Genomic DNA, 25,237 nt, shown 5'->3' on the forward strand with positions numbered 1-25,237 from the left:
AAGAGTGAGAATATAGATAAAGAATAGCAAAGGGCCCAGTACAGATCCATGTAGAATACCCTGAGAGAAAGCAGTGGCATTTGATTTGTGTCTGCCTATGAAAATAAGGTACTATCTGTAGTTATGGGCAGACCTAATCCAGGATAATGCAGTGCCACAGATACCTAGATAATCCCGAAGATGAGAAAGGTGGATATTATAAATGAGTTCCAAAAACAACAGTGAGATTAAAGAGGATTAAAATATTACTAAGGCCAGGTAAGTAAGTGAAAAGTGAAAATTGTCTCTTTAAAAAAAAAAAAAAACACTTAAGATGGTTTTCAGTGTGTTATCATATTAGTCTAAATTAGAATTTATTTTTAAAATGATTTTAAAAATTCACTGCATTTTTTGCTGTAGTTATGGATGAAAGAGTGGCTTACTTAGTTGCACAATTCAGTCCTCTGGTCTGTATTGCTGTATTGTTTTCTGTTTTAGCATTACTTCAATTAAGTACCAAAACATACTATTGGCAGAATCAGAAAATAGGAAGCTATTTAGTAATAACACACACTGTCTTCTGTTAAAATCAATTTCATTATTAGAAAATGCATAGAAGATCCGTATAGAAGACATACCCACTCTCAACATTAGCAGTATGTGTCTCAGGAAGGTACCTGCAGTGGTGGTAATGAACATCTTAAATGAGGACGGTGTACGTGTGGGCGGATAACAACAGGACTTGGCGATGCTCATTTCGCTGTGCCTAGGGAGCTGAAGAACTATTTGTGTAGGCCTTTTACACAAAGAGATCAATGGAATGCTATCGTGAACAAATGTATGAATGGATGATATATGGAAAACATTGTGGAACAGTCATCGTGTTCATTTTGTTTTTGTTCTGTGAGTTTCACATATGTATTCCAAAATCCCAAGCTTCTTTGCATAAGACTTAATAGTTGGGTACAAAAGGTATGGTCATAAATTTGAGGAAATTCAGCTTTACGAGGCGCGCGGTGTTGTTTAATCTCGCCCTCCCCTCCTCTCCTCTCACTGTCCACCAGATTCTCTGTCTCTCTCCTTTTTATTACTCAATGTGACGCGTTGGGATCCGCTGGTGCGCACAGTTTTGCTTCTGCGCTGAGGCTCATCACATCTCCTCTAGCATCACTCAGATCTTTGTTGCACTGCGCTGGAACGGCGTGAGGTACAGAGAATCAACACAACCTTGAGTGCGCTTCGAGTGAAGAGACGCCCACTGTTAGAGTGGCCTTTATAGTGCATTTGGAGAAAAAAACCCTGATTATTCGCCACACGCGGGGGAAAAAAAAGAATCGTTGAAAATGATAACCACCCCGTATGGCTATATTTTCATACTTGGATTTATGTTATCGTACAACTGCTAGCAACAACTCCTCTCTTTTCCAGTTTGTCGTTCAGAAGAAGGAGACAACAGAATGAGATGGACAGTTTTGCTTTTAGAGTACTTGTTGGTCAAAGTTATGGTGCTGGTGTGCAAAGCGGACGGTGAACCCGAACAGCAGCTCGAGGGCTTTTTTATGCTGTCGGGAACTAACGGGTCCAGGGAGAACGGCGTTTCCGAAAGTCCGCACACACAGGACGAATGTCGGGGATACTACGACGTAATGGGCCAGTGGGATCCACCGTTTGTTTGCCAAACAGGCAATTATTTGTACTGTTGCGGCACCTGTGGCTTCCGATTTTGCTGTGCTTATAAAAACTCTCGTTTGGATCAAAGCACGTGTAAGAATTACGATACCCCTGTATGGTTAAAAGGTCAAACGCCGTATAAGAAAACTGACCCAAGACACGACCCAACAAGGGATAAAACTAATTTAATCGTGTATGTAATTTGCGGAGTCGTGGCTATCATGGCACTAGTTGGGATATTTACAAAACTTGGACTAGAAAAAGCTCAACGACCCCACAGAGAAAACATGTCTCGGTAGGTTGCAAGTTTTTTGTGCGTTGTTTTTTTTTTTTATCACTTATGGAGAAAAAAAAATCATTCTAATTTTGTGTTACAAATACTGCAACAAGGCATTCTCAGATACGTCGAAATAACCTACATTAACTGAAAAAAAGACATCGGAAATTGACAAGCTATTGTTGGCATACTGCGTCTGAAATGACACTGCAGGTTGAGAGCCTCAATTTGAACGCTGTTTTCAATCAATGTGCATTTAGGAGTTCTTCATCGGTCGTGGTTGCGGGCTTATATGCAAACATAAATATGTAGAAAGACTCCAACTCATAGCAGGGAACTGGTTATTTGAAATACAATAAACATATACATAAACATAAGGCTACTTCAAGGCTACTGTAATTCTCATTGCGTGCTTTTATTTAGCTCTTGAGAAAGTAAGTTCCTTATCCTACAAAAACTAAACATCAGTACCGTGACCGTAGCAACCATTTTGCTTTCCACGCAGTCAACTCCTTTACGCACTAACTGCTGTGTCTCGTGTTCCGTGCTGCGATAAGAAAAGCACAACCCACCGCGTGCAGGTAGTGTAAATAAAGCTACCACTCCTATATGTTCAAAAATACAGCACCATGGACAGCGACGACGGCCCGGCAGCGCGCTCAGCGCCCTGGCAGCCTTGAACTGATCACAGAGAACGCTACGCATGTTGTGGTGAAATAAAGCTCTGATCACTTGGGCACAGTCTAAATGCGTGACCTATCGTGATGCAAACACGGGTGTTTTCGAAGCCTGTTTCCAGATGTAACCTGTTGTTTATTAAAGTGAAATCTTTTCCCTTGCCACAGAGCTGTAGCAAGCGTGATGCAGGGCGCGTGCCAAGCTGAACACGAAGAAGCCATCGGAATGCATGCACAGCACTATGACAACGTGCAAGCGAGGGCGAACACTATGCGTAAGTCACTCTGGAGTTGCTTTGTGTTTTATCCGTGACGTTTTCGGCAGCCGTGCCGAAGGATGAGCCAGCAGCACGCAACTGCATTTTAAGCGGGTAGAATTTTTTAACCTCTATGCTCAGCCACATTTAGAGGCTACAGAACAATATACGTGTTAGGCTACAGGTACAATGTTCCCACTTTTCAATATTGGGACTTTTGGTGCAACTTTGGTTGTGCAAAATGGACAGTTCTCTCATAGTGTACAATGAGAAATCCTTGTTTTCGACACAAGAAACAAAGCTCCCTGTTTGTGAAAGCCATCTATTTATAATACTGGGATCAAACAGCTCAACGTGCAAGGTTTCATCTGGAGTGTTTAAGCACCTAAATCTATAATCCATTTCTGGTGATTACATTGCTCTACTGTGTGGTAATCAGCTCCCTAAACATAGATGTGTGGGAATGACCCAAAGCGCAGTAGAGATTCAAATATCATGCTCAGAGGATCCATTTTGCTTTACACTGAGAAGGCAAGTCTGTTGCCAGGGGTCTTTCCTTCACAATTTAGCACGGAGATAATACCCAGTGCTACTCCAAGCAGCAGTGTATGCTGCAGACATTGCACTCTTAAATTTAACAAACAGTGGCTAAGACCATTTTTTAAAATCTGTATGCATGGATCATTCTGTAATCCTAGCCCTTGTGTCACTTCCATAACTACAGTGTAAAAGCATACTTGTACAGATTCCATCTCACATAGTCTTTGCCTTTATTAATTAAAATGTGTTGAACCTCTAATGAGTTTAATGCACTTTACCCTGGTTACCGGGGTTACCTGAATGTTATGTTATGGTTTGCATTTATTTACCGGAATTGCCAGTGCTGGTGTAGTTTAGTTGAGGCTACAGCTTCTGGATTATCTGTAGGTTATTAAGGCAATTGGAATTTTTTCCTGAAGTTCACCCAGTGAATTGCTTAATTAATTATGTTGTGTTTCACTCCAGCTACAAACAGCCTTGATATAGTTCCTACACTTATGTTTTTCTCCTTAGGCCTATGGTGAAAGTCAAGGGAAAAGGCAAAATGTTTTCTGCCAGCTTTTATGAGATGATGAAGAATGTGGAGGCTGGTCTTCCCTCATGCTAATCGCCAGACCTGGGTATAATCATGAGCTTTTGTCTTAGTTCCCTGAGCTCTGACCTGTTCCTCTGAGCTGCACTGAATAGCGCTCACAGACCCCGTGGATGACAATAAAGCACTTGAACTGAAAATCGGGGGAAAGAAAGTTTAAAATAATTGTCTTTTAATGGCTTGGTAATTTGATGTAATGATCTCAACGTTAACGTGCAAGTGAGTGCGAGTCCCTCTTTTCATGCTTATGTCCATTTTGATCTTCTGATTCTCCCAGTTTTTGATTAAATATCTTTCTGTTTTTGGGTCATGGCAATGAAATGCACAATTTACAGAAAGATGTCTTAAAATGTTTATACCATCAAATAAAACCGAACAGCAAGAACAACTAACCACTTATTCTGTTCCTGGGAAATGTTTTCTTGTTGCAATCTTTTTTGTTTCCGCACTCATGCTCGCTCTCTCTCTCTCTCTCTCTCTCTCACACACACACACACACACACACACACACACACACAGAGAGAGAGTCCAAGGGATTCATTCAGATACCTTTTCTCAAACTAATTACCTTAATGGAGTTTCTCAAAGAAGCAGCGGGGATCTATTATCCTTTGTTTATTAGAGCCTTATGCCAGCAGACATCCAGAATCAGGCAGCAACTGGAATCAGGGCGATCAGACACAGGGGCGAATACGCCTACGAGTGGGAGGATGTATGGATGTCCTTGTGTGACAGTGGCTTGTGTTCCCTGAATGCATGAATCTGTTACAGTTACAATGTGACTGCATGATGCTCGTGCGTTTGGAGAATTGCATTACTTCCAGAAAAGAAGAGGGAAGTTGCTTTCCAGATTTTGCTTTATAAAGAGCTTTTGTGTTCTGGCAGTAGCTGTGGCTGCTCTCTTTACATATACTTCTCTCTTTCATTTGTTAAAAATGGGGGTAATGTTTATTTATTACATCAATCTGATGCAGAACATACCTGTAAAATAACGTATAATGACTTGGGCCTTCTCCACAAAACCGCTGGTTCTTAATCGAGTTACGAGAGCAATTGACATGAACGATTTAGAGGAAGAGCAACAGCAGACGCAGCGTGTGCTGGAAGACCGCGGAGGGGATCTAGCACATGGCTCGCAGACAGCATGCAGTGTCTGGACGAGGTTGAGCAAGGGTAATGAAAGCTAAATGGAACATGTCAACAAAATCAAATGTTAATAGGTAATCAAGGAACGCTAACCAATCTTTCTGGTGTTATTCTGAAAAAATCAGATTGGTATGTAATGAAATGCTAAGTAAATCTTTAACATCAAATTTTGTGCCTAACAAATGTCTCTAACAAGTTTACACATTTCCCCTTGTAGACATTATCAAGAAAAAGGTTGAATATCTGTGCTATTTAAAAGCAATGTGACTCTTCATGAGTCCACAATGATAATCAGAGATCCTACGGAAAAACTGAAAACTGATTATGAAGGAAAATCTTGTACATGAAAGATTCTTTCCATCTCCATAGAGATCACCATCTAGGCCTTCATACAATACATCTGTAGTTGCATAGCCTGGACTAAATACATGCAGAACTGATTACAAATATCTTATTGCTTGACTAGGAGAGATATTGATTTTCTAGATTTGGATCACCTGTGTGACATTGTTATTTATATTTAAATCTGAATATCAGACTGTATTGTACTGCATCTATATAAAAAACAAAGATTCAATCAAGGATTTTATGTAATCCCTAATAATATACAACTTATTGCTGTTTTAACTATTGCAAGGTCAGACAGCTTTATTCCTGTACATTTTTAAGTCAGTCTGTGGGAAAAGTTGGATGTATTGCTAACATATGACATATTATTCGTAACCAAAGGTCCAGAGAAAGAGGACAAAACCACAATGGCGGATTAAAGTGCTATTATGCTCTCTGTAATTCCTGATGGTGAGAAATCCCCCTTAATCTTGAGCTTTTGTAAAGGAGTTCTCATTTTCTCAGTTTTCTGTTGTAAAGAATCAATGTGTTCTGCTCTTGCTTCTCAATGATAACACTCTATAAATAATCCATTGCAAGGCAGAACCTCCCTCCTTCCCCTTCTTTCTCTCTTTCTTTCTCTCTCTCTCTCTCTCTCTCTCTCTCTCTCTCTCCCCTGCTCTGAGGCTGTTAGCTGTGGGTGAAAACACCATGTGTATGTCCATGGCAACACATTGGCCCCTGTTGTCCTGATCCACCATCCTACCCCGATTACTAGGCCATGGTTCATGCTCCTTGAGGCAGGCAGCATATTTCTGTTGGCTCCCTGACCACAGCCACCAACACTGCGGCCACGCTACAGTGAGAGGTGCCCCCTGCCGGGAGTGTATTTGGGCCAGCATGGCCTCCCTGTTTTCAGAGAGCTCCACCGAGCAGAACTGGCTCCGATTTCACACCCGCAGGACAAGCTGGCAGCCCTCTTCCTCCTGGGCCGCCAACACGTTGGGGGAAAGGGACACATGGCCATCTGATGTGCGTCACTGAACTGGGGGCACGTACGGGTCTATTCTAGATGCCAATGCTAATTTTATTTCATATACACAAGGCTGTTGTCCATTATCGCAATAAGAAACACTGTTGTTGTTTTTATTGCAAGTACTAAAAGGTCTGAGGAAATATGGAGAGAGAGAAAAAAAAACCTTTAATGAACAAAATTACACATGAAAATAAAATCCCTGTTTAGAAATATTAAAGATACTGATTTAAAGCCTGCATGCAGAAACTCTGGCAGTCCTCAATGCTTAGTGAGGTACAAACTAGGCACTTCTGTTATCCATCCTCTGAGCCCTGGAGTGGTCTAAAGAGAAGCCTTATTCCTGCCACACCATCATGGTGGAAAAACTTTAAGTTAATGGAGGGCTGGAGGTTTTTTGCCCTTTATCCTAAAATATCCTTTTTTTTTTTCCTCCAGCATATTATGCAAATGCACCATTTAAATATCGCTGTAGATCTCAGGCAGTGTCTGTGGAACTCAGCAGATATGCATTATGTATTCATTCTCTTTCATTGGTGCTTAGTACAATACCAGGTCAGGCATGATACCATTTTGGCCTTCACATAGTCGGATGCAAAAATTATGATGTCAGACGTACCAAATGCACTTTTCCAGGTGGCTAAGTACATGGTATCCTTCTCATAGCAAAACACTGTGATGAAAATAAGTATTTAGCTCAAACAGTACTTTACTATCCAAATGCCGAATATCAGGAAAATGACAATCAGGAGGGAGGTTAAGAAAACATAATGCTGATTCAGTGGTTGATGCAGCCAAACACTGGTGGCCAGGCGAATCAATACAGGCATCAGTGGGCCAGATGCAGCGATGTCATTCTCATGCCAGCAGGAAGCCAAAACCTGTCACTGCTTTCACATTTAAAATGAACCAAGAACAGAGGTCATCATTAAAGATAATCACCTTACACCTGAGTGAAAATGGAGAAAGGTAATATTACAATGCAGGAGTTAATGAACGATAGTACATAAAGGCATCACTTGGTTTCTGAGTGAGAGAGATTTGTTTCGCTTCTACAGAGGCCAGAGCCTGTTGGTCTCTTTCCTCTTCCCACACAATGGAGTGAGCATCTTGCCCCTCTTTGTGCTCAAGTACACACACGCGCACACACACACACACACACACACACACACACACACACACACACACACACACACATTCCTAAGTCCTTAGATCACCTTTTTTGTGGCCAAAATTATGCATAATTCATTATGTGTAGCATTCAGTTATGAACAAAGTGACATGTTAATGGATTTCCAGCAGAACACTTAGCAGTGTGCAACCATTTATCATTTTACATGATGGAAATTGGAATAATATCTGTCCTCAGTGTGCTCAGCTAACACTTTAAGTGAACAAAATTTCACCTTTAGATAATATCAGGTCTCACAGTTGTTATAATGCTACACCAACCCCTGGAAATACAAGTTGTGTGTAGTATTAGTGAAATGAATTAATGAATTTGGACCTTGTTAAAAAAGCTGAAGCCGGTGGCACATGGATTCGGTGTGGCTGAAGAGGAGCATGTGGATTTGTTTATGTTTGAAGATTCACACCTTACACCAGTTGTTAACAGCAAGGAAAGAGTATAGGTCAGAATATATTATGAGCTGTAACCAGAGACCTGCAGCAAGAATCACATTTTTAAATAAACAGACATTTTTCCCTGGCTATAGTTGGCATTCATTGCATAACAGGTGTTAAGCAGGATGGACTTGATAATTAATCATTTGAAACAATTCTGGTAATAGCTTCTGATGGGTGTGTGTGTGTGAGAGAGAGAGAGAGAGAGAGAGAGAGAGAGAGAGAGAGATCCTATGGAAAAGGGATACATGTTCTTTTCAACACAGCATGCATATACAATATTACCTGATTTGTGGTAAAATCTTCAAGAAAAAAATCCGATCTTACAAAATGTAACATGAAAATCCAACATTCACCACTAAACGTGTTTATGCTTTCATAAAGAAAGAAAGAAAGAAAGAAAGAAAGAAAGAAAGAAAAACAGAAAATCAGCCCTGTGACTGAAGTATGGGTGTGCTGGACACCCCTCTGGTTCTGTCCTCAATGTTCAGCTTTGATGTGTGAGCTGCATGTCTTCATATCTGCAGGCAAGGTTCATGTGCACTCAGCTGCTGAAAGAGCTAGGAGCTTCACTCTGGGGGGATATTGGTACTCCATATGGGAGCTAGGCTTTTTAAAAACTCCTTCAGAAGCAAAGCATGTCTTGGCAGCAGAATTTTCACCCGTCTCCAAGAGGAGGTCCTCTGCCTTGGAGAACTGTTTCTCGAGCACCGTTGCTAAGGCGCAGTGGCTTTGGCCCTCCAGCCTGCTTCTGGTCTCCTTAAAGAGAAGAGAGCACACACAGTGTTCAGATGGTTGACATGCCACACAGGGCAGCTGCTCTTTCAGGGTATAACATACAAACCTTTCGGATCATCCATCTGTTCTGTGTCCTCATAATACATGAATAATGTGGATTTTTCATGATCCATATGTTATTTCAGACATCTCTGTGGGTGAATGAGGCACACTCGCTTTAAAGTGGAGTGTTTTACACACCGCTAAGGCCACTGTACATATTGTACCATACAGATTTGGTGAGATTTGTGGGGGAACTGCTGTAGTACAGTATTTGAAGGTGAATCTGAACACATGCATAATGCATTTGCTAGCTCTGCCATGAAAACAGCTCCCCTATGATTTAACATGGCCTGTTATTCTTACTCTTCACACATGATTGCACGCTGATCGATTTCTACTGGACACTTGAGTGAAAATGCAAAATATTTTTATGTACTGAATACATTTGAGAAAAACATTGACAATTAATTAATTAAATTCCAGTTTCCAGTGTGTTTTTACTTTAAAACTGTTATGATTCTTTAAATATTTTGTATGAATCTATAACATTTTTAGGGACAATCTTCTTTTTTTTTTTTTTTTTTTTTTACTTTGTAACCCGTCAGCACTTTGCACTGATGACAGGTCTTCAAACATCACAGCTGAGAAGGAAGGAGAGCAGGAGACATGTGACATGATTCAGGTGGACTATCTGACTCACGATGAGTCGCGATGACCTGAACTATCCATCAGGGTTTCTGCAACCACCACCAGAATCTACACCCCTTCAACCTCCACCCTCTCTCCCTCAAAACTCTCTCCGCCACATTTAGCCTTTTCAGAGAAGATGGCGGAACTGGTATGTGTAGGGGACATACCAGTTATTTCAGTCCATCACAGCTAGCCCAGAGGTTTTACCCAGAAACACAGGGCACCTCTCCCTGTCTTCTACCCCGTCCTCTTCCTGCATCTCCCTGGGGCAGCACAGAGCGCAGTACCTTCAGTGCAAAGGTGGGACTTCTTAACATCAGTTTAAAACATAACTTTTTGCCTTATTTGATACTTTTGCAGCATGTTGGAGAACCTCTATGAAGGGCCACACTCTGGATTTGGTCATTACTAAGGGCCTCAACATTTCTAATTTCATTGCTAAGGATGTGGCATTCTGATCATTGTGTTTGCTTTGAAACACTGATCTCTCTAGACTCTCAAACAGATGGTTTTGTTCAAAAACGTTACATAAATGAGAGTACACGTGATCAGTTTATGAGTGCTGTAGCTCTGTCACCATCCACAAGTGCAGATACTGTTAATGCACTCCTCCATCTTTTCAACAGGGAACATTTTGAATGTCATAGATGTTGCAAAGACTAAGAAGACCTTGGTCACACAGAAAGCTCCATGGAGAAACACCATGTAAAAAAAGTGAATGCAAGAATGCTGAGCTTTAAGTGGAGAAAAAACAAACTCCAAATTCACTGTGACATCTATTTTCTATTTTTAGTTACGTTTGACTAGAAATACTCATCTCTCTTAGATCATTAACAGGAATTACAACAATATTCACACTCAATATTCACACAAACCCCCAAAGCAAAGAACCTCCATGTAATGAAATATCAGTGATAAAATCAGAAACATTGCACTTACCATCAATATCTCATAAATAATAACACAAAACTTCATCACCAACCAAAAACAACCAGATTCTTATTTCACAATTTAATACGACTGACCTTAAAATACTTGCTGATACATGTTGACATCATACTTTTCCAACTGACTTTCCTAAAATCATGTTCATTTCTGTGGCAGCTGATCTGCTGCAAGTATTTAATGGCTCATTTTTATTGCATATATTCACTAAATCACTAAAACAGCTTCCACTAAGCAACTCTTTAAAAATAAAACTCTGGAGTCTTCTATACTTAACAATGAAACTCCTGACTAAAATCTTCCTATCATATGTAAGATAACATAGAAAGTAGTATGCAATCAACTAACAAATCTTTTAATGTCAGGGTGTCTGAACCCACCATAGTAGTGAGACTGAATTCATACTAACCTATAGAAATTTGAACAAGACAGACTGTTAAAATGTCAGTCCTGGCATTACTGGATATTAGTGCTGCATTTGATGCTGTAGCTCACATAGGACTTCTAGACAGGTTAGAAAATTGGGTAGGATTGGCAGGAACTGTCCTCTTGGTTTGGGTCTTATTTAGTAGTCTGGAGTTAGGATTGGCAGTTTTGAATCCGATAGGATAGCTGTAACATGTGGAATCCCCCATATATATACACAACAAAATGTCTTATCACAGTTATTCAGATACACAGATATACCTGGTTTCCTCTCCAGATGATCACAGCCCAATATACACATTCTGTCTCTATTTGGCACATATAAATAACTAGATGAGATAGAATTTACTTCTGTCAAACGAACACAAAGAAGAGTTTATGATATTTGGCAACAGAGAGAAGCATCTTAAATTTAGTGCACATCTTGAATCTGGGTGTTAAGGGCAAAGAAAGTGCAAAAAAGTAGGAAGCAAGCAAGTCTCCGACTGAAGAGTTTAATGAAAGTAACCTGAACATAAGCGTGCACAAATAAGCACAACTAAAGAAAGCCAGTGTAGTGTTCATGACCGACAACTGGCCATATGAACACAAAGGGCTTATAACGGAACAACATATCTACATGAAGACACAGCTGACATGGAGAATGAGACTCAGCACCTGCATATGACCAAAATATATAAAACATGTGCAACAGAAAAGCACAATGTAAACAAAAGTCCACATGGACGTTACCACCAGCAAATAGAGGGGCTGGCAGGGAGGCACCATCACACTAGTGATGACCCAGTCAAAAAACGGACGACCCAGTCAACATTCTTGGTGTTTTAATAGACTCAGATCTCGCCTTTACTAACTGAGCTTCTGCACATCCCAGTTACTCCTATTCCTTACCATGACCTCACAGTTTCCTTCGAGAACTCTGGTATCACTATCTGAAGCTGCCCGTAGCCTGGGCATAACTTTGGACAACCAGTTGTCGTTCTCATGTTTCTAATCTAACCTGGTCTTGCAGATTCCTCCTTTGTAACATATGAAGGTTTTGGACCTTTCTCTCGCAGGAAGCTACCCAGGTGCTTGTGCAGTCTCTTTTGATCTCAAAGCTAGACTAGTGCTACTCGCTACATGTTGGTCTTCCTCTAAGAGCCATCAAACCTCTACAACTTGTGCAGCAGCATGACTGGTCTTAAATCTTCCAAAGTTCACACGTCACTCCACTGCTGCGTTCCCTTCATTGGCTTCCAGTAGCTGCACAAATCAGATTTAAAACCTTGCCTACAAAGGCAAAAATGGACCAGCCCCTCCATACATGATATCAGTGGTCAAAGCCCGATCCGTAACTCGAGTACTTCGAACCTCAAGTACGGCTTGGCTTGAAATACCATGCTTACAAGTCTCATGGAAGACAAGCATCGAGACAATTCTCTGTCCCGGCTCCTAGATGGTACAATGAACTTCTGCGTACTGTCTAGACAGAAGAGTCCCTTGCAGTCTTCAAATGCAGATGGAAGACATGGAATATTTCAATTACTTATTGTTTATTACACTTATCATTGTTTAAGGTAGAGCATACACTTATCATTTATCATTGTGTAAGGTAGAGCATCAGCTGTGATCCCTGTATTTCTACAGTATTCTAGATAATTGGTATATTGGACTCTAACCTACTCTACTGGCTAGGATGTATTCTATGAGTAAATGACAAAGCACTTTTGTAAGTCACTCTGGATAAGAGCGTCTGCTAAATGACGTTAATGTAAATGTATCCGCATCAAAACAAGCACCAAAACATTTCTGTCATCTTAATAACATAGCTGGCATTAAAGGCTGAATATCCCAACAACACTAGAGAAATGCATGCATGCTTTTAACTCCAGCAGGGTTGACTCTAGTACTTGTCTCCTAACTGGACTTATTCAGACTGCTGCTGTGAGACTTTTAAGTAAGACAAAGAAAACACCACATTACGCCAGTGCTAAAATCTCTACACTGACTTCCAGTTAGTTATAGATTACTATATTATAAATCACAGAAAGTATATTATAAATCACAGAAATACTTTTCAGGTATGCTCAAAAAGTCCATGCACAAAAAATCCATGATCCATGGACACAGGGCAGCTTGTAGAGCCTAGAACTCAAAACGACATGGTAAAGCTGCATTTAGCTCTTATGGTACACGTAACTGGAACCAACATTCAGATGAACCAAGATGTTCTCCAAAATGTGGCAGGTTTTCAAATCCAGATTAAAACATTTCTAATCTCTTGTGCTCCTGTATATATGTACTTATGCACTTTCTGGCAGCACTGTTATTATTATTATGGCACTTTAGTCTTTTAATGTATTTTATTTCTTTTAGTTAATTTTATTATTCTATGATTTATTTTTTTCTATTCATTTATTTTAATTGCATCATTATATTTTCTATTTAAATAATTTGTTTATGTAACCTTTTGTCTTTTATCTTCCAAAAATCCTCTCAAAGTGATAGATGTAATACACTTAATTTTTTTAATTTACTTATATTATGTCTTTGTAAAGCACTTTGAATTGCCACTGTGTAACAATGAGCCATTAGGAGGTGGACGCATATGCGGAGAAGAGCGAGATTTATTAGGGGAAAATTCAGAATCTTAATCATTGGAACAGTCCAGGGTCATAGAGACAATACAAAGAATCCGTGAATACATAGCGAACAAAATGAAACAAAACACTCAGTGACAAAAAAAATTGGGTAGCAGGCTATAACAAAGACACAAGCAATGATAAGACCAAATAACTAACACTAGCGATAACAAACGGACAAAAAACGAGGCTTGGAATAACACACATAGGTTAGGATTCACACAAACAGCAGCTAGAACGTAACACAATGATCAGCAAACACACAGGGAACAAGACAGTTTAAGTATAAGTACCAATAAGAACTAACAATTCACAGGCGCTACAAATGAAAGGCAGAGAAAATGAAACGCGGAAGCAAACCAAATACACGAGACAGGGTAACCATGATAAGGATGCTAGGAGGGGCCAAACGTCACACCCTGTGTATGAAAAGTGCTTTAGAAATAAATTGGTCATGCCATGCCTTTAGATGCATTCTTTAAATTTCATTATCAATCTTAAAAAGTCCTTGTGCTTATCTGACTATGGGTTTAGGCTCTGATGTAAAGAAGGGAGCAGCACAGGCAGACCTACGTGACGGCAGGCCACAGGGGTCTCAGAGGAGGCGACGCTCGTCACTGTGCAATCGGAATGACTTTGGAGCCTCCCTCATCGCCTGCGTTTCTGTAATGTCAGGACCATGAGTGGCAGTCATGAGCAGAAAAGTCCTGCACGATGTGGAATGGAAAGCAGCGGTGGGCACCGATGCCCTTCTCACACCGCTATCCCCCGGGATACAGAGCTCCCCGAAATACTCCCTTGCATCTTTAATAAGCCAGTGGAGAGGTGTCTCATGGCCACAGTGTTGACTTGCTCTCTGTCTGCTTTTGTGGCAACCTTGATATATTTAACCTCACCCTGTGATCCTTCTGGTGGCCGTGGGCGCTCAGACAGAAGCAGAAGCAAGGCAGGGCGTGTTTGGTTAGGAGCAACAGACACGGAGCTACACCGCACAGAGATGATGTGTTCCCCGGGCTGATGGACAATCACAGGGGGAGACAAAACCAGTACGCTTTAGGGCTTGAAATATTCACGACCAATCCATTTGTCTTGGTTTTTGGCTCTCCAGGATCCTGAGCAAACAGTGCTGAGTGAGTGATTTGATGATCTTTTCCTCACCTCTGGGAAGAGGATGAGGATGAAGGGATGAAGTCGTGAGCCACATCCATCCAGTAGTCCAGCCAGGCTTGATGGATCGCTCATATCAAAGAGGTGACGTTTTGCAAATCAGCATCTGAAATGGGAACAGGGCACATTGCACGTGTCCTGTTCCGCTCAGTTGGTGGCTGGCCTCTTGAATCAAGTGGTTCCTGGACTGGAAGAGTATTTAGTTTGAACTCTGTTTGAGCCATTAAAAATATTGTCAGCATTAAGTCTGAAGTATTTACGTCATTATATGGTATTAAATTACTAACATGCAGTGCACGCTTGTCAAAACAGACCTGTCCAGAATAGATAAGAGCAGGTTAGAGTGTGGTGTTTTTCTCCTGTTTCAAACACACAAAGGGCTGATGACCCAGATACTACCTGGAAAACATGCACACATACCTCAAGACGGTATATCTAATAAAGGCCTCTCTTCCAGGCCAATAAAGATTTAACAAGGTAGTTGGTGGAAAGGAAACAGGGTTATGAGTTAGGAGAGAACACTACTCTGTCAGCATACGTCAGTCTCGCTGGGAATTTGCACTCACTACCTGCGCTTGCATTAAGTAATGCTGTTGTTGTTATTTATTCAGCACAGTCCTTCCAAGAGATGGGGGATGCAGCATTTAAACTCAGATTTAATTATTCGGCCACCCCCCCCCCCGACACATGCATGCATGCACGCGCATGCACACACATACACACACACACACATGCACACACACGTGCACACACACACACACACACACCCCTTTATGTGAATGTACATTCTGGCCTTAAATACATATACACATATTTTAATAAATAGGCTTATCTACCTACATTTTAAATACAAATATATCTCGTGTATTGTTTTGTCATTTTAAAATGTGATAAGAATAACCATTTGTCAGTCTTCGTTCAGATGTGCTGTTAATTGGAGCATACAGCATGTTCATTTGGCAGCCTGAATGATTGTGCTGTCAGAGAGGAATTGCAATGGAAATGAAAATAATTTCAGCCCACCTGCCCCAAAGCTGTCACTTTCAAGTAGTCTAACTTTTGATTTTAAAATTCAGTGTCATGTGCAGTTCTCTGCACGTCATCAAAGTCTCTTTAGAAAACCTGATGGCCAATAATCTGCGTGCACAAGGGATTCTGGGGCATGTCTGCTGTGATAAATGGGTCCTCTAGATAACTTGGTGCCATAAGCCTGCCATTTATTCCGTTGCATTATTCTGTCTTTCTCACTGCTCTGTATTTTTGGATGTCAGAAAAACACTGCTGTGATGCTCACTGTTTCAATAGCTTGGTAATAACAAACAATTTGTTAGCTGTCAAAGCCTAACCGAAGACAGCCATCTATTTTGTCCTCTTCAAAAGGTTCATATTTGAGACCTGAAAATACCTGGTCAATTGAATTTTCTCCTTGTCATATATGACATCTCATCGCCTTTGGTTTAACACTCTCTCCTAAATTTCAGCACAACGCTACATTGTCAGTAGGTTGAATAAACTGGATGGGTTTGTTTTGTACAGAAGGTGTTTTTTCAAGTCTCAGGATATCTAATATTCTGCATGAGTAATGAGCAGGAATGAGCATAACGAACAGATGAACATATGAAGCTGATTATGTGGACACTAGTGTTTGTAAGACCAGTCTGGCCAATCTCTCGCCTTCTAGAAGACCGGATACCGTGTAGGCTGTTAGCATTAGATATGTGCACAAATTCAATCCAAAGTCATTAAGTTACACTGCATTGTGCCGTTGAGCCAAACCGAAGGTCAGAGGTCGTGCACTTGAGCTTCGGTTTTGGTGCATTCTCCATGTGCAGAGTGTGCAGCTGAGCTCCTGCTGTGACCTAGCCATGTCCAAACCACAGAACTTTGACCGTCCCAAGGGCCGATGGGCTCTGGTCTTTGTGAGAGGGCAGCCCGTCTGGCATGGGGGTGGCATCTCAAATGCCAGCCACGTTGGACTATCGCATTTCTGAACTCGGAGGGGGACCTGCACTTTGCCCCATTTTCAACCATTTTCCAACATCAAACTCTCAGTTAGGCAATGTGAGTCAGCAGTATACACAAGGCAATGTTTACATTTGCATTCTCTCCTTCTATTGCTAATGCCGTTTCTCTGACAAATTATGCTGGACTGCAAACACGGAGACCTTCTACGCTTGCCAATTAGCCAAACGGAGAATGCTTAATGTCTTTGTCTTGTGTGTTTAACTGAGAACTGCTCATTAATTCTCCAAGCACACATGGTTTCCCCACTCTGCAGTCTGACACAAACAGGTTTATTTCTAGACACATGAATAAGCATCACACTCCCATCGATTGCAAACACCACTTCCTTAGCATGTGGGTGGTGGACACCATGTGAGAGGCAGGCTCCTCGCATCACAAATGGAACGCAAACAGATGTGTTGCCATGACGAGAGAGATAGCGTGAGGATAAGATAGTGTAAAAGCAATTTGCAGCTGAATAGTTTGGGAGGAGGTTCTCCCTGTAGAGATGAGTCAGCACCAAGCACAAAGCAAAGCAAACTCTGATATTCCCACTCACACCCGAGCAGAACCAAGCACAGGATCACTCCCACTTGCATGCTACTTTTGTCAAATTTTCAAGCGAGTAGGCTGAGAAATCTGTGGTGAGCGGAGTGAACAGCATGCACATTTAACAGAAGTGATCTGGTCCGAAGCAAAAGCGTCTAAGAAAAAATTTTGAGGTTACTGATGCCATCCTGTCTCTCTTGATCACGCAAAATACCATCACAGTTCATTTCGGTTCACTGGCTTTGGTTTGTATCGTTATTCTTGGCTGGCGTACCTCACATATTTCTCCAAATCCAACATGGGGCAGAGCGATAGGAGGCGGAGTCTGTGGACTACTGGAAGCCTTCTGGAGGCAGGACAGGAGCTGCATTCTTTGAAGTCGAGGAAGGATAAAAACACGCAGGCTTGAAAATCACTTCTCTGCAGTAGAGATGTGGTCTGAAGTGACGAGGAAATCCACAGATCTGAGAAGGCTTAAGGTCACGTAACATGAGAATAAAAAAGTAAAAATTAACTGGAGTACATTAATAATATTTGATAGGAATATGGGTGTGAATTTTAATCAAATTAATTGTGTTCCCTATAAAAGTAATTCATTTGGATTAAGGAATTGCGAATTGCATGTTTTGAAATATTTAGGAGCGAATCCAGCTGTTTAAAATTCTATACTCCGAATGGGTAGATTATCAATTTCGGTGTCTAGAAAAGATGCAGAAAAAAAGACAAGTAATCTAAGTAATCTAATTGGCTAATCAATCCAATTAGAAAGCTGCTTTGACTTCATCAAAACACCTGTGTGCACATTTTTCTATTTTTGTCAAGAAGTTCCTTTTCTTTATGCACATGTTATTGAAACTTTTGGCAAGATGGTAAAAGCTCTTGGTAGGACATGCTGCCTGTCCTGCCATAGTTAGGAGGTCAGTAGCAAGTTCAGTTTCAGCCAAGAAGCTGAACTCCTGACCTTTGTCCTTGTTTACTTTTGCAACCTATTTGCAAAATTGAACTTGAAATAAATGTTTTACGTTTGAATCTTTACACTGGAATTTTAAATAATCGAATCCACTATTCAATATTTTATTTAAAATTGACACTTTGTTAATTAAAATGAATTACTTTCACAGTTATTAAATTTTAATATTAAAAACAGGAATAAGTATAATTCAATAATTATGTAAAATATAAATAATTCCAGTTCAGTTTTTTCATCCCTTCCCTTCAAACAGTACAACGTTGTCCTCGTTTCTGTGCAGCCGTTATCAAATGCACATTACATAAGGGGAATGAACAAATCACATAAACAAAGTGTATATCAGTGTTTGATAGGAATGGGAAGACTGTGAGGAAAAGGGAGATTTAACACAAAGAAAGAAAAATCACATTTCCAGCATTTTTTTTAAACGATTCTTTCAATATTATAACATCTTATTTTGCACAGTTTCTGGTTCAGTTGCATCTGTGGTTAATGACTCAGTGACGTGTGCTGAAAGTGCTAAGGGGAGAGATGGGAACAGCCATTTATTTTGATGACAACTTTCATGCGAGTCCACTGAACCTTGCTGCCTTTGTTTACTCCTGGAAGGCCAGCACAGCGCCGCTGCAGACCTGCGTGGTCGCTCAGCAGCTTGGCTGCTGCTGCGTGACTCATTGCATGGTGCTCGGCGCCGACGTGTGTCAGCAACCCTGCAGCAAGGCTAAGTGATTAATTAGTCACAACAGGAGTAGCTCGCTGACAGCCACGGCGGGCAGGTTATGGCTCCTTTGTCAGCGTTTGCGCACTGACACTCCGTCTCGAACAGCTGGAGGGAGGTGAGGGTGAACATCGACCACGTACATGCGCTGGTCGCTCGGGCGCTGGTGGAGTGAGCGTACACCCAGCGGTTTTTCCCATTTTTTTAGCATTTAGAGGTGCCTGGCATGCAGACCCTTTTCTCTCTGATTGGTGTAGAAACGGTGGTTCAAAGTTCGGGAGGCTCTTGCTTGATTACTCCTTGCTCACGCTGTCCTTCCGTCTTTATCTAAAGCCTCTGCTCTGCCACAGTAGCCCACAGATAAAAAAGAACCTCCAGGATGGACCCAAATCGATATTCCTAGTGGAGGCAAACTGCTCTTCCATAGCTGTGTCCTGGAACAATGCAAGTGTCTAACCTCCTTGGCTTTTGTTTCCTTTTGTCGCTGTCAGAGGTGCCCCAGATTCACAGCGTGGGCCAGGCACGGCCCTACCCTGCCCTGAGTCAGCTGGCCCACGTCTACGAGCAGCAGCAACAGACCAGCAAAGAACTCAACAAATACGCCACGCTGAAGGCTGTGGGTAAGACCGAGATACAGTTACACTCTTCAAAAAAGGAGCTGGGATAAAGAGAATGCGTTTACTCGCGCCGTCGCGGGCGCGTTCCCCATCTCCTACAAGGACGGCACGAAGGTCTAATTTCCCCTTGTTATGAGTGACACACCTAGACGTAGTCCAGAAAAGCAGAACAGACTCCATGGAGTCACTGTTATTTCTTTTTTATTTAATTGCCTTCTCCTGTAAATTCCCAAAGGAGCCAAAACCACAGGCTGAGAGCTGGAGAACTGATAAACCACAGTTTCCGATCAATAGTTATATTCCCTGTCCCTCGAATGCGCCTCTAAGGTCACGGTATTGGATTTCTCCTGGACATGGAGATGTGGCACTAACTAATAAAGCAACACGCCAGGAAATCCGCCCCAGAGATATTTGGATAGCCTATCTCCCTTTTATGTGAACAAATCTCTGGCCAATTACCTTTCATACGTCTGTAGCAAACACGTGCCATTCTACACAGTCCATACCTCAGCTTGATACCCAGTTGGTTGTGTTCTCTGCTCACAGTTCAGCACAGTGCCCTGCACATAAACAATAATGGCAACAGTAGGAGTTGCCCTGTTGTCCTGCACTGTAGATCAATTGTGTAAGCCTACCACAAGTCAGATGCAGAGCTACCCTGAGCAAAGTTGAAACTGACTCACTGGGAGCAGTGATGTAATTGCAAACTCCATCTAGAAACAGGGGTTTCAAAATCAAAGATTCTGCCTTATTATAGCTGAGCCAAACATATGCTCTTGAACACCAAGACTAACTGGTGTGATGGTTGATTGAGCGCAATATGTACGGCCAGGGGAACAGGATCTGACGAGCAATACACAAGATTTATCATCGCAACACACACCAAACTCAGTATGTGTGGGAAATTTATCTTCAAGGACGCTAAAGTAATCGGCTATGAAGCCTAGTCTGAGAAAGTCACATGAGGATAACTGGCACTCTGGGTTTAAGAGTAACGATTCAAGGGTGGACGTCAATCAAGCAAAAAGACACTGACTTCCTGGCTCACACTTGCCAGACCCTGATGAGCCATTAATTTTATGACATTATACTCACATCATACTCACTGCTAGTAACATGCTGGTCTGCGGTATATTAGCGTAGACCCTTTTGCGGTTAACCTATCATTCATGTAGCTGATCGAAAAGGTGTTAAAAAGATCAACAAGATCGTGTTTGAAATCCCCCTGGAAACAAATTTTATTGAGGACTTTTATAAATGACTGAAGCATCCCATTAGTTCAGTGACAGTCCCAGTGGTTCCACACAGGGGCTTCCTCTCAATGAACTGCATGACAGATTAAAGGTCAGAAGAAGACATTTGATAAACAAATGCCAGTGAGAACATTCAAGCCCTCTGGGACGGCCGGGTGAGCCCTGGACGGCCCGCCATACTGCTGGGACGTGCAGACAGCACAACCATAGATCAATGATCATTTGCTCCATAAGAATGTAACGCTCCTGTTCTGTCTAGGTTGCCTCACCAGGCAAGCTAACAGAAGACAACCATTCTTGCTGCTGCATGACTAATAGATGGAGTTTATTTGTTTCAATGAACAGTTCATATCTCAACTCAGTTAAAAAAAACAAAAAAAACACATCAACTAGAAAACCCATGGATGGACAAAAACCTAACTGACAAAGATTGAGAATAATGATAATACCATCGACATTGTTGTTGTTATTGTTGATATTGTCATCACAATATATATTATATATGATAATATATGATAATCTGTTAGGGGGTGTAAATATAACCTTCCTCTATAACCACTATTAAATAGCAGAAGGTGGTTTATTAAGATACACAGCATGACCAGTTTTTACAAGCAAAATTATTATTTAAAGAAAGACCAAGTAAGACAAATTGCAATTTAATTTCTCTTCGAATCATTAATTTTTCTCTTCTGTTTCGCTGTCAGCGGCGAAGGCCAATGGTGACTTCTACAATAAGCAGCACCACCACTTGACTGAGATGGCAGCTAAAGGCAGCCTGCCGCTCCACACGATGCGGGTGGAGCACGTGGAGCCGACTGCCTCCTACGTCACCGAGCTCCCCTGCCCCAAGCAGAATGGACAGAAACCCAAGGCCGTCAAGAGCCACGTGCCGCACCACGTGGCCTACAGCTCCAACACCATCGCCACCACGGGCATGCTGAGGGGCTGGGATGCCACGGAGACGCTGGGCCGCCGCAAGAGCTACGGGCCGAAGAAACCGTGCGCCGTGGGCCAGATGAACCAGCTCAACCCTGCTCGTAGCCACCACTACCTGCCCACGCAGCCCTACTTCGTGACCAACAGCAAGACGGAAGTGACCGTGTGAGGTTTACGGTCACGCCTTCGCAGGGCTCGTCAGCCTCCGGTCGGAGCAGGAGAGAGGCGGGGAACGATCACTATCCTGACAGAAAGCATCACTCTGCCCCCTTTTGGAATGGAGGCCCAACTGCAGAGACGAGCCAGTCACGCCGTGATTGGCCGAGCACGAGACAGGTGGTCAGTAGGCTTTTAGAGACCTCGCCGTATTAGCTGACTGTGATACCTGGCAAATTCCATTGTTTCCGTGAAATGTTCACTATAGCATAGATCCATTACAATGTGTTCGTGTTCAATCGGTGACGGTGATAAAGAATTTTAAACAAAGGGAACAAGAAAAGAGTCAAAGTAAACAAGCAATAAATACAGTCTAACACACCGAAACACCAAGATTGATTATAAAGTGTTGACTCTTAAAAGGAATAAAATGCACTGCGGTAGTGAGCCCAAAGATCCGAGGGCTGGTCTGGAGTGTGTAAGATGTAACCAGGAGTCCTGCAGTATCAGAGCTTTGTGATGTACATGATGTCTTTAGAAGGCTCTTCCCTCAACTTCTACTGTTTCTGATTTGGTGGCAGATGCCTTATTTTGAAGACACCATTGAAAATCATGAGGAAGGAATCACCAGTGAACAAGCGTCATGTAATGGGGTGTATTTTAGGGCTGTACCTTTCATGCTCACTTCACAAACGCTGTCATTTAATTCAGTTATTCTCCAAAATCTCTGCCATGTAACCAGCTTCACAAAATGACGTTTCTGTTCTCAAGAGTTAGTATAATCTCGTAAGGAGGCCATTTCTAGTGGATTTGTCACAGTACCATGAGGTAGCACTGGCAGGTAACGGGTGGGGTGTGGAGTAGTGATGGGCACTGTTAAAGAACATGGTCACTCTGCTAGAAATTGTGCCTGTTAGCTCTTGATCTTTGGAAACAAGTGTTTGACCTCCCTTTGGAATATTTAACGTTCATTTCTTATGTGTTTTGTTGTATCTTCTTGAACGCATAAGAGCATGTTGAAATACTTGTCTAGTGTTTCTTCACGACAGTAGATGTTTTGCAGCTCAGTTGCCACCACAGGGTTTTATCATTTTTTGTTCAGTAGTGTTTAGTATTGAAGGAACATTATTTTTTCAGACATTCTGGTGAAAATGATTCTCAAAGTATATATATTTATACTGTTGCCAGTATATGTATGCAAATGATACAGTACATTGTGCCAAGAATTAGCTTGTTGAAGTTGTGTAATTTTATTATCTATTTGTCTTTTTCACTCAGTTGTACATTGCGGATAAAAACTGTTTTCTGCTACTGCATCACAGTATAATGGATGTGGTTGTTCTGAAAATAACAGTATCTTACAAAATCAAGTTATAATATTGGAATAAAATAAGGATTTCTTTCTTCATTCTCTTCATAATATACATTTTTTCCATTGCTGCCTGCACTGTCAAAGAGAAGTTGCTGATGAAACAGGGGAGAATTTCCATGACAAACTACTGGGTTCAGTTGAATTAAACCAGCAATGAGTAAAGCAGGAGCTATCAGCACAGAACACAGGAAGCCCAGGGTTAGCAGATCAGATGGAATAACACCAGTCTCGCATCCAGATCAAATTCATATATTTGTTTCTTCTGTTCCTTAGTACCCAGCCTGCACATCACCAGTTAAACAAAAAAGACATTTTTCTACTTGCCTCACTTACACCTGATGGTTTATTTCTCTTGCTGCTGTACTCCCTCTTTGCATCCCATATATATATATATATATATAAACTGTAACTATAGTAAAGTACACAGAGTACACAACGGGATAGATTTGTTTTCCAGACACTCCGGTTCACCGCACATTCTTAAATGTAACTCTTTGTGATGCCAAAGTGCGGAATCATATTTTGTTTTTTTGCTAGGACAAGAAGCGGCCCTCGATTGCTTCATCTTCACTAGCTGAGCTGAGCTCCCTGTAGAGGGCCTGAAGGAAGGGGGGGATTTGGGTTGATTCGATTCGGGCTCTTGGAGCTCGAGCGAGGCAGCCAATCCGATCCTCAGCTGGTACTCTTTCACTTCTAAAACAGGTGGCTGGAATTAGCCAGCGGCTGAGCGCACTCAGTTCTGCTGAGGCTTTTGACCCTGCCAGGCAAAGTTTTGGCCTGTTGGAGGTTAAAGGGAGGTGCACGGAAGCGCCAGCTGCAGGTGACCTAATTAGCAGCATCAAGCGCTTTAGCGTGCAGTCTGTCCGGGGGGCCGGCGGAGTGGAGCAGGCCGACAGACCGACCAGGAGGCCCAGCAGTTCTGCGGCCAGAGCTTCTGCGCTGGGGTCTGCTCTGCCTGCCGTACCGTTCGTCACTGCAAGAGCTTTTCATCTCTTCCATCTGTCATCCTAATGGTGGAGTAATCTGGTCTTCTAACTGACATCTTAGTGGGGAAGGGAGATGTGTATGTTTAGGCAGGAACCTTTATTTTAACAGGAATTTGTCTGATCTCAAGGCTTCATTTTCAACAATGTGCTTTGTATGTGTGAGGAATGTTGCCATCCATCAGTAAATGCTGTTGTCACATAACATGGAAAAAAATGGACAAGCAAATCAGCAAATCAACAGTGCTGAAAATAAAACCGTTTTACAAATGTTGATAAGAACTTGTGTCTGATTTTGTCTGGTGTCTCTGACAAATTTACTATTTCTAAATCTATTCATATCTATTCATAAGCAACATGTGTTCCTTGCCATACACCCTTTTGTTATGATGACCATACAGCAATTTATTTTCTTACTGAGAAAAATATGAGGTAGTTATGTGGTCATTTTCACACAAAATATAAAAAGGATACAAAAGAAAATATCAATATCAAAACAAAACAAAATATCAATACAAAAGAAAATTTCAATATCAATATCTATTGACATACAATATAAGAAAATATAGTATATCTATAGATTTTTTTAAAATTATATTTAAAAATAAAATTAGAAATTATACTCTAATCTGACGAGACACAACCTCTTTACAGCAAGTGCTTCCCTTTGCACTGGACCTCAGGAGGATCACTGTAGGTGATGTTGCCTTCATAGAAGTCAGATGTCCCCTCTCAAACAACCCTTCATAACTCACAGGAGGTCCTTAGAGCTGACAAGTGATCAGTTTAGTGATCAGATTCTTAATCACACAAGCATGTAATAATTCCAAATTACACTTACAGACAAAAGAGAAGGAAACACACCTTGAATATACCAAGAGTAAATTGTTTGAGCAAATATTAATTGAATTTAAATGTGAAA

At 41.5% G+C, this 25,237-nt stretch overlaps 1 protein-coding gene across 2 annotated transcripts; it reads left to right on the forward strand.

The window, feature by feature from the left end:
* The first annotated feature begins 1,085 nt into the window (after positions 1-1,085).
* shisa9a (shisa family member 9a) lies at positions 1,086-24,606 on the forward strand. 2 transcript variants are annotated; one of them, XR_014117243.1, is made up of 5 exons: positions 1,086-1,945; positions 2,773-2,879; positions 19,487-19,615; positions 21,573-22,143; positions 22,542-24,606. XR_014117243.1 is itself a non-coding variant. In XM_027005963.3 (4 exons), exons 1-4 carry the CDS (start codon positions 1,437-1,439, stop codon positions 21,971-21,973), a joined length of 1,146 nt encoding a protein of 381 aa, XP_026861764.1. In that variant the 5' UTR covers positions 1,086-1,436; the 3' UTR covers positions 21,974-24,606. The 2 variants fall into 2 exon arrangements, 1 of the variants encoding a protein (XP_026861764.1); XM_027005963.3 differs by having other exon boundaries at positions 21,573-24,606.
* The last annotated feature ends 631 nt before the right edge of the window (positions 24,607-25,237 follow it).

Source organism: Electrophorus electricus, chromosome 15, assembly GCF_041902795.1.
Source record: "Electrophorus electricus isolate QZ-2024a chromosome 15, ASM4190279v1, whole genome shotgun sequence".
Lineage (NCBI taxonomy): Eukaryota > Metazoa > Chordata > Actinopteri > Gymnotiformes > Gymnotidae > Electrophorus > Electrophorus electricus.

Coding starts and splice junctions, on each gene's coding strand:
- shisa9a (XM_027005963.3), top strand. CDS start 1,437: ATGAGATGGACAGTTTTGCTTTTAGAGTACTTGTTGGTCAAAGTTATG. Junction 1,946..2,772: donor CACAGAGAAAACATGTCTCG/GTAGGTTGCAAG, acceptor CCCTTGCCACAG/AGCTGTAGCAAGCGTGATGC. Junction 19,616..21,572: donor CGCCACGCTGAAGGCTGTGG/GTAAGACCGAGA, acceptor TTTCGCTGTCAG/CGGCGAAGGCCAATGGTGAC.